This window comes from Agelaius phoeniceus, chromosome Z (assembly GCF_051311805.1).
Source record: "Agelaius phoeniceus isolate bAgePho1 chromosome Z, bAgePho1.hap1, whole genome shotgun sequence".
Taxonomy (NCBI): domain Eukaryota; kingdom Metazoa; phylum Chordata; class Aves; order Passeriformes; family Icteridae; genus Agelaius; species Agelaius phoeniceus.
In genome coordinates, this window is record NC_135303.1 from 47291002 (window position 1) to 47304828 (window position 13827).

At 38.0% G+C, this 13827-nt stretch overlaps 1 protein-coding gene across 4 annotated transcripts in view; it reads right to left on the reverse strand.

The window, feature by feature from the left end:
* Positions 1–13827, reverse strand: part of BDP1 (BDP1 general transcription factor IIIB subunit) — a 54094-nt gene that overhangs the window by 37434 nt on the left and 2833 nt on the right. For 3 of the 4 annotated variants that reach the window (XM_077171446.1, XM_077171445.1, XM_054651558.2), the window contains exons 2-12: positions 11786–12338; positions 11015–11121; positions 10029–10088; positions 9532–9672; positions 8508–8641; positions 7424–7518; positions 6789–6843; positions 5979–6122; positions 4075–4359; positions 3567–3738; positions 2395–2554 (exon numbers count right to left, since the gene is read on the reverse strand). In XM_077171446.1, the coding sequence (XP_077027561.1) occupies positions 2395–2554; positions 3567–3738; positions 4075–4359; positions 5979–6122; positions 6789–6843; positions 7424–7518; positions 8508–8641; positions 9532–9672; positions 10029–10088; positions 11015–11121; positions 11786–12338 (1906 nt within the window). The remainder of the gene's footprint in view (positions 1–2394; positions 2555–3566; positions 3739–4074; positions 4360–5978; positions 6123–6788; positions 6844–7423; positions 7519–8507; positions 8642–9531; positions 9673–10028; positions 10089–11014; positions 11122–11785; positions 12339–13827) is intronic. The other variant, XM_077171444.1, reaches the window with a different exon arrangement.

Here is a 13827-nt window from a genome sequence, read left to right on the forward strand (position 1 = left end):
CCTCTCAGCTTCTCAGGAGAAAAAATCCTAAGGAAAGGATTTTTCATAAAAGATGTCTGTGACAGTTGAGAATGGGAGGGTCTGCTAGAGATCCTCTGGGCCAACCCCCCTGATCAAGTGTAATGGGTTAACCTGGGCAAGATGCCAGGCACCCACCAAAGCTGTTCACTCACTCCTCTCTGCAGCTGGACAGACAAGAGAAAATTTAAGGCAGGGTTCACAGCTGGAGATAAGGACCAGGAGAGAGATCACTCACTAAATGCCATCACAGGCAAAACAGGCTCAACTTAGAAATAGAAATGAATTTATTACTAACAAAATCAGAGCAGGATAATGAGAAGTAAAAGAAATCCTTAAGAATATCTTCCCTTCACCTCTCCCTCCTTCCAGCTCTATCTCCTACCCTAGCAGTGCAAGAAAACAGGCAATGGGAGTTATGGTCAGTTCATCTCCTGAGGCTGCTCCCACTGCTCAGGAGTCATTCTCCTGCTGCACCCAGGATCCCTCCCATGGGAGACAGCTCTCCATGAGCTTCTCTGACGTGGCTCCATCCCATGGGCACCAACCCCTCTCAGACTGCTGCAGTGTGGGTCACTCTTCTGTGGGGTGTACTCCTCCAAGGGCCCCTCTCTCCATGGGTCTCCCAAAGGATCACAGCCTCCTCCAGGCATCCACCTGCTCCTGCATGGGCACCTCCATGGGGTGCAGGTGGATCTCTGCACCCCTGTGAATCCCCATGGGCTGCAGGGGCACAGCTGCTTCACCACAGCCTGCAGGGGAATCTCAGCTCCAGTGCCTGGAGCAGCTCCTGTCCCTCCTTCTCCACTGACCTTGGTGTCTGCAGAGTTGTTCTTCCCACATGTTCTCTCTCTGCTCTTCTCTGCTTGCAATTACAGCTCTGCAACCACTTTTTGTTTTCAATTTTTCTTAAGTATGTGGTCACAGAGGTCTTACCATCATTTCTAATTGGTCCAGCCTTGGCCAGTGGCATGCCCATCTTCAGAGCCACCAGCGATTGGCTCTACTGGGCATGGAAGAAGCTTCCAGCAGCTTCTCACAGAAGCCACCCCTCTAGCCCCTTGCTACCAAAACCAGGCCACATAAAACCAATACATGAAGGCACCTAGAGCTGGTTGCTGAATACTGTCTGGACAGCTTCTCAATCTTGCCACAGAGAGACTCCACAGTCTCTCTGGGCAGCCTGTGCCAGTGCTTGGTAACTCTCACAATGAAACAGGATTTCCTGGTGCTCAGAAGGAACCTCCTGTCTTGCAGTGTTTGCCCATTGTCTCGTGTCCCATCACTGGGCACCCCTGGGAAGAGCCTGGCTCTGTCCTTTTTGTGGCCTCCCTTTGAGTTTTTGAGTGGAACTGTTGAAGAGGGATCTCTTCAGATCCTTCAGAGAAGGCTCCCCATGAGCCTTCTCTCCAGGCTGAACAGGTCCTGCTCCTTCAGCTTTTTGTCATAGGAGAGATGCTTCCAGCCCTTACCATCAGTGTGGCCCTTTGAGGGGCTGTCTCCAGTGCATCCAGGTCTCTCCCACCAGGGAGCCCAGAACTGGTCAGTCCTCCAGGTGTGGCTTCATCAGTGCTGAACAAGGGGCAAGGATCACCTCCTTGGCCTGCTGGCAACACTTCTCCTGCTGCAGCCCAGGTCACCATTACCTGTTTGTACAGCCACAGCACTTTCCTGCTTCATGTTTAACTCAGAGACACCAGGACAGCCGGGCTCTTTTCTGCAAAGCTGCTTTCCACCAGGGTGGCTTGCAGCATGCAGTGGTGCCTTGGGTTGCTCTTTCCCTGGTGCAGGACTTTGCATCTCCCCGTGCTGAACTTCCTGAGGTTCCCGTAGCCCACTTCTCCAGCCTCTCCAGGTCCCTCTGGAGGCCAATATAACCTTTGGGCGTGTCTGTCCTTGGGAAGCAATTCCTTCTAGACTTGCCTAATCTCTAAACTTGCTGAGGTTACACTCTGCTCCATTATCTAGATCATTCAGGGAGCAGCACAAACAACCCAATGTGCATTCCACTCAAATCAGTTTCCAACACTGTGCCAGTAAGCATATGCCAGCAAAATCCTGCTCCAAGGCCTAGCTATTCATATTGCAGTCATTCACTTTTGAACAACTGAACTGTTCAGCTGTTTAAATTGTCTATGAGGTAAGTCAGGCATGCATAGTATACTCTCTGAATACATTTAGGTTAATGGACAGCCCATTAAGCCCACAAGATATGACAGTATTTCAATTTTTATGATTTTCTTAGGTCTGTTGATTGTTTTTCACTTGATGGTGACAACATCACAAAAGCAATCCAAAAATGGCTTTGATTTACAAACCACTTTTAATGATCAAGGGCAAGATCTTGAGATGAACTAGATAAAAAAATAGTAATACCTTTGATTCTGTAATTTCTACACATTCTGTTTCCTTGCTTCTAATATTTGAAATTGGTAACTCTGGAATCTGGCTTTCCTCTGATGCACCATCTCTAATATCTCTATTTCTCAATTTAGCAGGTTCTGCTTCTAGTATAACATCATTGCTATCTTCAAGGCTGAAATAAATAAAAGCATACAGGAACATTAGTGTACTCATAGAAAAAAAAGTTGTTTCTGCTTACAGACAGAGGAAGTTGCACAGAAAAACAATGCAGTTTTGACACTAACTAACTACCCATATTTCAGAGAATCTCATGAAATTTTAATAATATTTGCAGACTATGAGCTTTAAAACATCTTTGGTACTTTTGCATTGCAATTATAAGATGATGTAAAAATCTCATCTGATTATTCTAGACTGATTGCTTTTAAGAAAATAAACTTTAACACAAACAACTGCATGCCAATGGTTTTTTCCTCTGATCTTTCATAACAATCTAGGTTGAGTCCAAAGGCAAATAACTGTCCCTTCATACACTTCTAATGAACTACTAATGAAAATGGAAGTTTCTGGGAATACATATAAAATAACAAACAATTACAATGCAGCTAAATACAACAAATTAACACACAAAATTCTGAAGCAGTCCTCACAGTATCATAATGAATTTTTCAATTTACCACTTTCACATATAACAAGTTTAATAATCAAGCATTCACTTTCTTTTTAGTAAAAGTATGCCCAAAACTGAACTCAAAAGCTTGGATCTCAACCAAATTCTGCTTAAATAAAATATAAGCATCATTCCTTTTCCACAAGAATAATTTTATTACAGATAAAAATTCTAAGCATATAGTAACTCAACTTAGCAACATTATCAACCCCTGCTTCAAGAGAAATATTAGAAGTTAGGATAAACAATGGTCTTCCTAAACACTCTTAAAAAATGAAATAATTACTAAAGTAATTCCCAAAAGTTATGTACATTAATTTTGCAAGGGCAGCCCATTAGGGCAGAGAATATTTTGAATATATAAATCATAAACAGCTTACTAGACCCCAGGACAGTTCTCAGAAACCTGCACATTCTGTGGCAGTTAAATGGTGGTAATCATGAATAAATAAAACAAATAATAAACTTTGAGCTATTTTTTTGTTTTGCCTAAGCTTTCCATTATAAACATTACCTGCATAAATTGACTCCACCTTCTCTCTCCATTTGCTTATTCACTGGTGAACAGGACTCTGTTCTCTCTTCCTCTATAACAGCAGTCTCATTTTCCTTTCCTTCAATAGCACAATCCACTTCTCCACAGGTAGTATCACCATCACTGCTTGCATCATGTACCACTCTTTTCCCTGACAATTAATAAGAATTAAATCAGTTTGGACATTCTGGGAAACATCTTGGAATTTCCGTAATCAAATCCTAGCTACAGTGAAGAAGAGTTAATATAAGACTAAAATCCCACTAGAAAAGATGTAACTATTAAGATTTAAGAGAACTATTCTCATCTAAAACAAAGTATGTTTAGATTTAGAACGAATGCTGATTTTAAAACACATTGTTCCACAACCTCCTACAAGGCAGATCAGCAACATAAATCAAAGACCAAATTCTGACTTTAAAGTTTGCAATGACTTTCTATAAAATTTCTATTTGAACTTATGAAAGTGAGCATTTTTGCCTCTTACTTTTATTAGAGGACTTCCCTTCTTCAGCAGTTTTTGAAGGAACAGGCACTTCTTCTGGAATATTCTCCACTTCTTGTTCAAGATCATCTTTTCTCTTCCTCTTTCTCTTCTTTTTTGCTAATGCTGGCTCTAATGCAACCTCTTCTTCTGCTCGTTCAGAAATACTCAAAGATTCCTCATTTTCTTTCTCAGCTGTCACACCATCCGCTTCTATTTCTGCATCAGAAATTCCAGCTTCCGGAGGTTCATCTTGATCATTAGCAGCTTCTGTGCTGGCAGCTTTTGCTGTTGAGACAATAATATGGCTCTTGGTCAACAGACTGGTGGAGTACTAGGAGCCACAAAGAGCAAAGGCATTTCTACTGAAAACATTTGTGTACTCATGCATCACTGCCAATACAATGCCAAGTGTATGAGCAGGACTGGGGAACATCAGTCTCTGACTTGCCAGAAAAGCATCACCATTTAATACAAAACATATTCTGTACATGGGACAACACTTCACCAGGGGAAAGTCAATATGGGATGCAAAGCTAACTTAGTAAATGTTATTGTGCCTGTGCTTTTTTGCAGTTTATACAGTCGCATTTGGGTTCAGTGAAAAAAAGACATTGCTACTCCTACAAAGAGTTTTTGTATGTCTGCAGAAATAGGTGATGACGGTTACAGAATATATGCCATACTTTATATGCCATATATACCAAAAGCCATATATATATATATATATGCCATATAGCAATATATGCCACACATACAAAAAAGCAATTTTTCATCGCAAAATATGTAACAGTTGATCATTCTAGCTTACATAAGGAAGCTGAAATTTTATCTAGCTAATAATTAACAAGTTATTTTCTGGGTTTAATGAGTTAAACCCCTATTTTAAGGACATTTTGAGTTGATCCTCTATTTAACCACCAAGAACTTTCCTCTCCTTGTTATTCATCTTAAATGAACTAATTTCTCTGTAATTAAGAGCTCCAAAATGCATGAGAAGAAGAAAAGCATACTCACATTGTTTTATGCATGACACACCTTTAATCTAACAATAAAGTGAAGAAACAAGATTTCTCTACATGGTTTTAAGTCCTAATACATGAAATATTTTACTTAATCACATCCAAAACCAAGGGTACAGAAAAGCAGCAACTTCTTCAATTTTAAGAGATCTTTATTTCCAGCTAGCATCCTCTTTAAAAAGATGTTCACTTGTTTGTTTCACAATACCACTTACAAAATGATAGGTCCTTGTGGAAGAAACAAGTGAACAATGCCACAAAATTAGCAAAAACTGTATGAAACTGTATCAGTATAACTGCTTTTAATTAAAGCACATCTGTCAAATGTCCTTTCCCAGGTACTGAGGTAGTAGAACACAGTGGTAATCAACAGTAATTAAATGTAATCTTTAGTTTGAACAAACCAGAAAGATAAAACAACTTTTACATCATTCTCTGAAAATAATCATACTGCTCAGACTCAGGAAGTTCAACTACTATCAAAGGAGAAACAGAACCCTTAAAAGAAGAGGCTTTTAAATGCAAGAAAACTTTCAACACAGAAGAGCTTGCCAAAAATATGATTTTGGCCCAAAAAATTCTAGAAGTGAATTCATTAGCAACTCATGGAGATATGTACCACTCAGTAAATTAGAATACCAGCACTTCGGATGGTGGAACAGCACCATTTTCACCATGGTATCGTGTTTCTGCTCTGTTACTAATTATTACCATCCTGTACATCTGTAAACTACATCTGAAAAAGTTCCACTATGAAGCTAAGATCTTCTTGTCCTGTCTACAACAGGGAAGGAATATGTGATGCCCGACATGACTCCTCCTCTGCTAGCAACACATTACTGATCACTGCTCTGTAATGTCATCTCAAGCACTCTTTTAAAATACCTTTTGACTTCTTTTGTGGCCTTGGAGACTTTTTTTCTTTTGGCTTCTGGCTTTTAACAGTCTTTTGCTTCCTCTTTCCCTCATCTGCTAAGACCTTCTCAAGAAGCTGGGCAAAGAATTCAAAATCAAAGGGTCGTTTTTCTTCTTCATCAGATTAAAGCAAAGAAACAGAACAGATTTCAAAGTTGATTAGTTTTTCAAGTTTCATCTTTGTAACATAATCAATGATACATGACATAATATTAAAAAGCAAAGGTCAGATACATCTAAACAGAGAGTTCTTGAAAGTATTTTCTGTATCACTTGAGCAGGGGCTGAAGGTGACATAAAGGTGACTGGAATATGGTAGCTTGGCTTTAAAAAACAAGTTATAAACTAAGTAGTTCAAAAATGTAAGGACTGACAAATACATTAACTACACCATAGTAACAAATAATGTATGAACATACTGCTGTAGAACATATGTACCTCATTCAACTAACAAAATCTTTAAAGAGTCTCAAAGCAGTTTACAATAAATAAATTTGCTAGAAATTTCCAGGAATAAAAGGAATTATCTTCAACTGAATATAGAGAAAGTTTATATTAATCTCATTTAGCAAACATCCAGAAAAAATAGAAAACAAACGTAAAGATTGTTGTTGTGAACTATACTTATAATGAAAACCTAAAATTCCACAGCTTCTGGATTCATCTATGAGCAAAAACTTTCTTCTAAGTAATTCAAACAAGGCAAAGCACAGAAAACACCATCAAAATAGATGGGCTACCATTTAATGATTCATTGTAGGGTAAGGAATATTTACTTACTGAAAGCTTTGTCTATTCTCCATCCATTAGCTTTTTCCTCACGTTTGAACTTGTTCTAAAAGCAAATGCACAGCTGTGTTTATCTTAAGCAAGAAATGCAACAATATGTTGCACAAAATGGCAGCTCAAGCTAAGCCTTCAGTGCAACATACCAACTACAGTTGTTGAAATTCACATGCCTATCCACAGAACACAAGTTTGTGACTAATTTTTAAATAAAATCTGTTACCACAGCTTATCACCAGCAATATGTTTTTTTATTATTTTCTACACCTTTTCCTGCCATTTAATCTGAGCAAGGTTTGAAATATCAAAGACTTTCCCAGCTGTGTACAACAAAAAAGATAACAGAGAAGGCCCTCACTAAACAGTCTAAATGGCCTATCAGCATTCTTTAACTAAAACAAAGTGTGTTTAAGGATGCTACATTTACCGCATACAGTCATTGAAATTCAACCAGCATTCTAATGTTTCAGATACAACCTCTTGAAACAGGTATCAGAAAACAAGCACTACTGTGAAGAAAATTTGCACCAAAATTATCAACACTAATAGAGGAAGCATGGGAATGCAAATAAGAAAAAGAAAATTAAAATTAGATGTTTAATTTCTTTATTGAATGCTTTAATTTTTACCTTAATTTCTGCTCTGGCTCTGTGAGGAAACAGCCGCCCAATCAAGGAGAAGTCTGTTCCTACCATACTGATAGCCAAAAAGAACATGTCTGTTTCTATAAGGGAAAAGAAAGACAAAATTACACACACCTAAATATTTACTAAACCATCCTTCTTGCTATCAGAAATAAAAACAACTTGTAAACTTAATTTCATAAGATCAGTAACTTTGAGGTTGTCTACTGTAGCTGCAAGTCCAGGTGAGTATGTATGGAACATGTTTGTTATTTTACCTAGGTCCCTCTAATAACATTTGCTGAATGAACTATCAACAGAAAGAATTGTCTAAACTATTAGAAAACTGCAGAATGTGACGTGTGCTTTCTAAAGCTAGTAAATCAAAGCTAACCAACCCCAAATTGTTCATATCCATTTTTATTATGAACATAAGCACAAAGAGAAATCAGAAAAACATAATATCAATTTACCCTCTCCATTATGAAAAGGAAAAGAGTGCATTCTAAAGAGACCACAGTGAATTCTGAAGCCAATTTTTCCATCTATAGCGGTAAAAAGTAATTTCCAATCGTAAAAGGTCTTGCACAGTGTTGTAAACCTAGAGATAAGAGTCAATTCACAGCAGGAGTAATGAAGAACCCAACCTACCCACTCATAAGAACACAGCTGTCCACTTGCACTGAAATCAGTCCACACAGAAATACCTTATACAATCTATTCCTGCCCAGGAGGGAAGAACCTACTTAAGTACTATATAGAACCCAAATATTTGTAAACCAGAATCCAAAATTATGCTCTTGGTAAAGCAGACTAGCATTTTCTCATCATCTAAACATCCATGGCAGAAAAAAAGTACAGGCAGCCTGCACATTAAAAGGCACTAGATTTTTTAAAAATACCAGTTTTCACAGTAAATACCACAGCTCTGCCTGTTGTAAGAGTGTGGAGGGTTGAGATTACATGAGATGACACGCAAATAAATCCATTTACTCCACTGGGAATGAAAAGTATAAAGTCAAGTATAAAGCATAGGTAAAAACTATAACTTTTCTGCGGATTCAAAGCTTGAAACCAAAAATACATTCACCTTTATTTGACCATGGCTTTGTGTAAAAACTTTTCCTGAAGCTAGAATATGTAGTTGTAGAGCCACGCTCAAAGATGGGATCATTTTCTTCAACAACACATGGACCTTTTGTTCTTAGAACTTCTACAGTTAAGCTGGGAAAGAAAACACACAAGAAGACTCACCTCAAAATATTGCTAAGAAAAAATATAGTTGATGTTTATAAGACAGCTATTCAAATTTTTTTCCACAAGTGAGCATGTCTATTGTGTAATAATTTTAATTATTACACTAACACGTACTTTAATGGGAGAATGCAGTAAGAAAACACTACCCTATTCACCCTCTGTAAGTAAACTTGCTTTTTCTGTTTTATAAGATATAATACAGACAGAAATAATTAAGTAGCTTCAAAAAAAAAAAAAAGGACTTTTTAATATTTGAGAAATCGAAAAATCTATTTTGTAAAACCATGACAACCTCTCAATATCCTTCTTCAATGCTTTCAAATTCTTTTACCAGGCCACCTTTATCCTTAAACCTTGGCGTAAATTTCATGCTAGTACCTTTGGGGAACTCAGAAATTTTATAATCTACTTTTTAAACATCATATTATAAGCAAAGTTACTGAAAACTGACAGGAGAATAAAGCTGCAACAGGCAAGATGCAAAGCTGGAGCAAATCACACTGATAACCAAATAACAGTAAGCAGATATGTGTTAACTATGAGAAGCAAAAAAGTTAGCAAAACAGAAGATGACATCTGGAAGTTAGACAAATCTTCAGTGTTCATTCACAGTAATAAAATATGTCATCTTCCTCTCTACCTCTGTCCCAAAAAATATTTCTCATAAAAGTATGCCACTACAAAGATGCAGACTACTGCTGTTCGTATTTTGCCACGTCTTTGCACTGTTTCCTAGGTCCGTGTAGCTCAACTCTCAAACAAAGACACTCATACTCATCCCCATCCAAAGTAGTCCTCTATTTGCAAACTGAGCTGCAATGCAATACTGTCCATGAGTCAGGCACAGAATTTGTCACCTTTCTTCATCCAGAATGATGGAACCATCTTCTGCTACTTTCACACGAGGAACGAGAAGTGGGCCATCCTGACTCTCTTCCCCATTCTCTTCTTCCTCCTCCTCCTCTTCTTCATGATCAGGAGTACTTTTTTCTTCCGGTCTACAATTTTTAAGACAGCACACAAAAATACTGTTCAGTGTTTTGAACTGCTGCTCATTCAACAGATATTCAACAATTTGATGAACCACCCAGCAATGCAACACATCAAGAAATCAGTCAATATGTGAACTTTGAAACCTGCTTTTTATTCTACTATAAAATTGAAATATGTAAAACTTAAGGTTGAAAGCAAAATGTTCTTTAACCACAATACCAACCAAAATTGCAATTTTTATAAATTAGACTGTGATATTTGAACAGTAAAAAAATATACCTCCACTTTTAGTATTATCACAGAAATGCAGCGTTTTTTACACCAGAAAACTTTCCAGCTATACTTCACCATCAAGACTTACTCTTTCATTTGACTCAGTGCAGAACTTCTTTCTGTTCTCTTTTCTTCTACCAATGAAGACCTAGAATGTCATAAAAAGCTAGAGATGATTGTTTGTACAGATATATTTCTGCTTTCTTCCAGGAAACTGGCTTTTAGTGCACAATGGACAAAGAAACACAAAGCTTTTTTTTTCAGCTCTTTGTATCACATCTACATTGAACTACAAACGACCACTGCTTAGTAAATTTTGCCCTTTTTTGTACAAGCAAGGACAAAAAAAGATTCTTCAAGCAAAAATCCATTGTATGGATACAGGTAACATGAGAGCATCTTGCTTTTTACCCCTTGGGGACTATTCAGTGTAAAAGAAAAAATAAGGGAAGTGATAAATAAAACACACAAGCACACAAATATTAAGAAGCAAGTGATAACAGATGATACCAGAAAATTCATCTACTAGTGAAAGAACAGGACTTGGATAACTGAACTTCTATTCATGTGATTGCTTTTGGTAGTTGCAGGAAAAAGGTCCTGCTCTGCTCTGTTTGTGGCAGTCTGTACAGCCAGCTGCATTAGTGAAACATGTCAGTGAAGCAGCAGCAACTACATTCATCCACAGTAAACACCACTAGGGTCTTGCAGTGCATTCTGCACTTCAGCACCTAGAAGGAGAAATACTTAGCTTCCTAAGTCCACTGGGTCTGGTGGGCAATTATCCCTAACAGCCACAACAGGGAGTTGGAAAAAAAAAATTCTACTAGTCTGTATTTCTGCAGAGATAAATCAACACTAGGGACAAATTCATGTTTGTGTGTTTCAACAAGTACACTAAACTCCATTCTCACTTCTGCACTAGAATTAAGCAGATGTGAAAACTAGAAGCTAGTCTAGAAGCTTTTGTTACCACTGCAACAACTCACTATTTGTGCCAGTACTCCATATTTAAGTAGTATAGAAGTCGAAAAGTAATTTAACCTAAGGAGAGAGACAAAAAGTCATACTTACTTCATAGGATTGTTTTCTGGCAGATAGTATATTAAGTCTCTCATGGTCATTTTAGAACGATCTGGTGGAGAACGTCCTTCAATTACTGGAGGCCTGTGTTTCAACTTCTTCCATACAAAACAAAATGAAACAAAAGAAAACAATAAGCACTTAGATTCACTCCGAAAATATTTTATAGATCACAAATTATTATTACTTTTGTTTATTTTTGAAGTACCCCATTCATGGTATTTTGTTGTTCACACACAAACACATACCACTCCCAAGAACCAAAACAAGATTATCTTAAAAGTGTCCCTTTCTCAGCGAGGGCATTACAGACCCTTAAGCCACTTACCCTTTCAGAAGCATTCAATACCTGGCACAAATAAGTTAAAAGTTATTCAACATTACAGAACTCTGACAATGATCAGTTTGAAAAAATATCCCAAATCCATGCTTCTTGCAGCACACTTCACTGCTGTATTGTGAAACTCTCAAAATTGGAATGTTGAATACAAAATAAAACCAGGTGTCATGCAAAAAAAAAAGACTTGCGGTCTAATCAAAGAAAAACTTAGCCAATTATTTGTAAACTCTGCATTATTAGGGAACAAACGCTGCTACTGCTTATAAACAGAATAAATACATAGAAAGTTATGAGGTGTGACAGACAACTAGCAGTGAGCAGCTGACAATCATCAGAAAACACTACTGCAAAGAGATAATGTATGCAAGGTGAATCGAATGCCTTGCCCTTCACAGATAAGCACTGCTCAACACAGGCCTTACCATCCGCTCTTTCTTCAGCTCTTCTTTAAGCATTTCTCTTAATTTCCGAGCTTTGAGGATCCTTTCGCGGTCAGAACATGTTCGTCTGACTTTCTCAGGAGAAGGTTTCACAGGTAGCTTTTCCTCCTGTGCTCGTGATCTTTCTTGCGTTGGTCTCTCCTTGAGAGGAGAGGGTACATTCTTCTGCAAGCTATCATCATTTTTTGGAGCAGCTACACCAACAGTTTGCTCTTTGTTCGCAGACTTTTTTAGCGGTGAAAACTGTGGCACTTGTGGCACAGGTGTTTTCTTCTCAGGAAGCATAGGAGACTTTACAGAGCTTTCAACATTACTCTTTTCTGATGGGGAGGGATCCTTCTGAAGTGAAGAACTGCCATCAGAAGCTTGTGATGTTCGCCTCTGAGGTTTTGGTGCAGAACGCTGAGTAGATGATGGTCCAGCTCTGGGTTTGACAAGATTTGGCATGGTGGAGATACGTTTTCTTCTCTGTGTAAGCATTTCTGCAGGTTTACTAGCTTCCCCAGCACCACTTGTACTGTCCACCTTGTCATCACTGGAAAATTTAAGAAAGTATTCTGAAGTTCTTTACAGTGTTAGATTTGTTGCTCTTACTTTCAAGATGTGTTTATGGGCCAACCAGTATAAACATTAGGCTACAGGAAAGCAGCTATACACAAGAAGCTGTGCTAGGACCAACATGTAGCTGGTACTTCCTCATCAAAAAATCAGCTCTAGGAGCTGGCATATTATTTTCTAATACTAATCACTGATCTACAAGCTTGCAATAGTAACACATTCTCACACCCCACCTCTTTTTCTGGAAGGCTCTCTCCCTTCAGCTGAAAATACCAGTACCATACAGCTTTCTAAAAAATTACTTAAAAAAAAAAATTTACATAACATAGGTGATATATTAAAAACAAAGCTGTATGTAACAGTGGTTTGATGACTTATTACAACAAAAGTGAACATTCCTCTTACACATTTGCAAGTAGATGATATGTAAACTCTGACTTCCAGAAAAACTTCAGCAGTCAAACTGCTGCTCACACTTAACACATTAATAGCTCTTAGCTTCCCTGGAAAACTTAGTATGTAAGTACTTTTTCTATCACTTATGCAGAAGTAATTTTCAAAGTACAAGTAAAACTGCCAACCATTATGATCATCCCAAATCTGCTGACTCCACCAGTGTTCAGCTTCATGGCTGTTGCTCATAGTAGACTGCAGTATAATTATAACTGAGTCATAAAGAGTGGTTTTTTAATTTTATATTGGAACTATGCCTTGGTTCTGTAAGTAAGGACAACCATGGTTCACTTACACATTTTAAAAATGGTGGTCAGAAGTAAATGTTTTCCAAGAAATATAAAAAAGTATAAACACACAGTCAAACTTTTCAAAATTCTCTCCAGCTACTTTCTATGATTCAGGTAAATGCTACAGATCATGTATTTGCATTTAGCAGCCTCTGTTAAATGGCTGAATCAATGTGTCCCACACTGTGAGTTCATACACATTTTTAGTACAGAAAATCCTTGGGCAAAGAGTTTAGAGGGCTTCTTACATGGTGCCTATTTAGAGAGATCTTGCAAGTTCCACTCAACATCCACTGTTCTTTGTACAGCAAAGACAATGGAAAGTAATTCTTCATTCACCTTCTCCACACCACCTATGTTATGTGGAGTTTTTAATCTGAGTGCAGCACTGGATTTCTGAACAGTTAAATAAAATCTAACAGAAAGTATATTAAAAAATTAGAATTCTCTTACAGAATTTTAATTTCCCTGATATTTAACAAAACTTATTCAGTATATAGAAAACAAAACTATGTAAAGTGACTGATGCTACAGACACAGACTTGAGCAGCTGTGAGTGAAGAGATAAGTGTCTGCCCCTCCACTTCCCCTCATGAAGAAGCTGTAGATTGCAATGAGGTCTCCCCTCAGTCTCCTCCAGGCTGAACAGAACAAGTGACCTCACCACTCCTCATCCAGCTTCACCTCAAGGCCTCACCATCTTTGTTGCCCCCCCCTTGGATG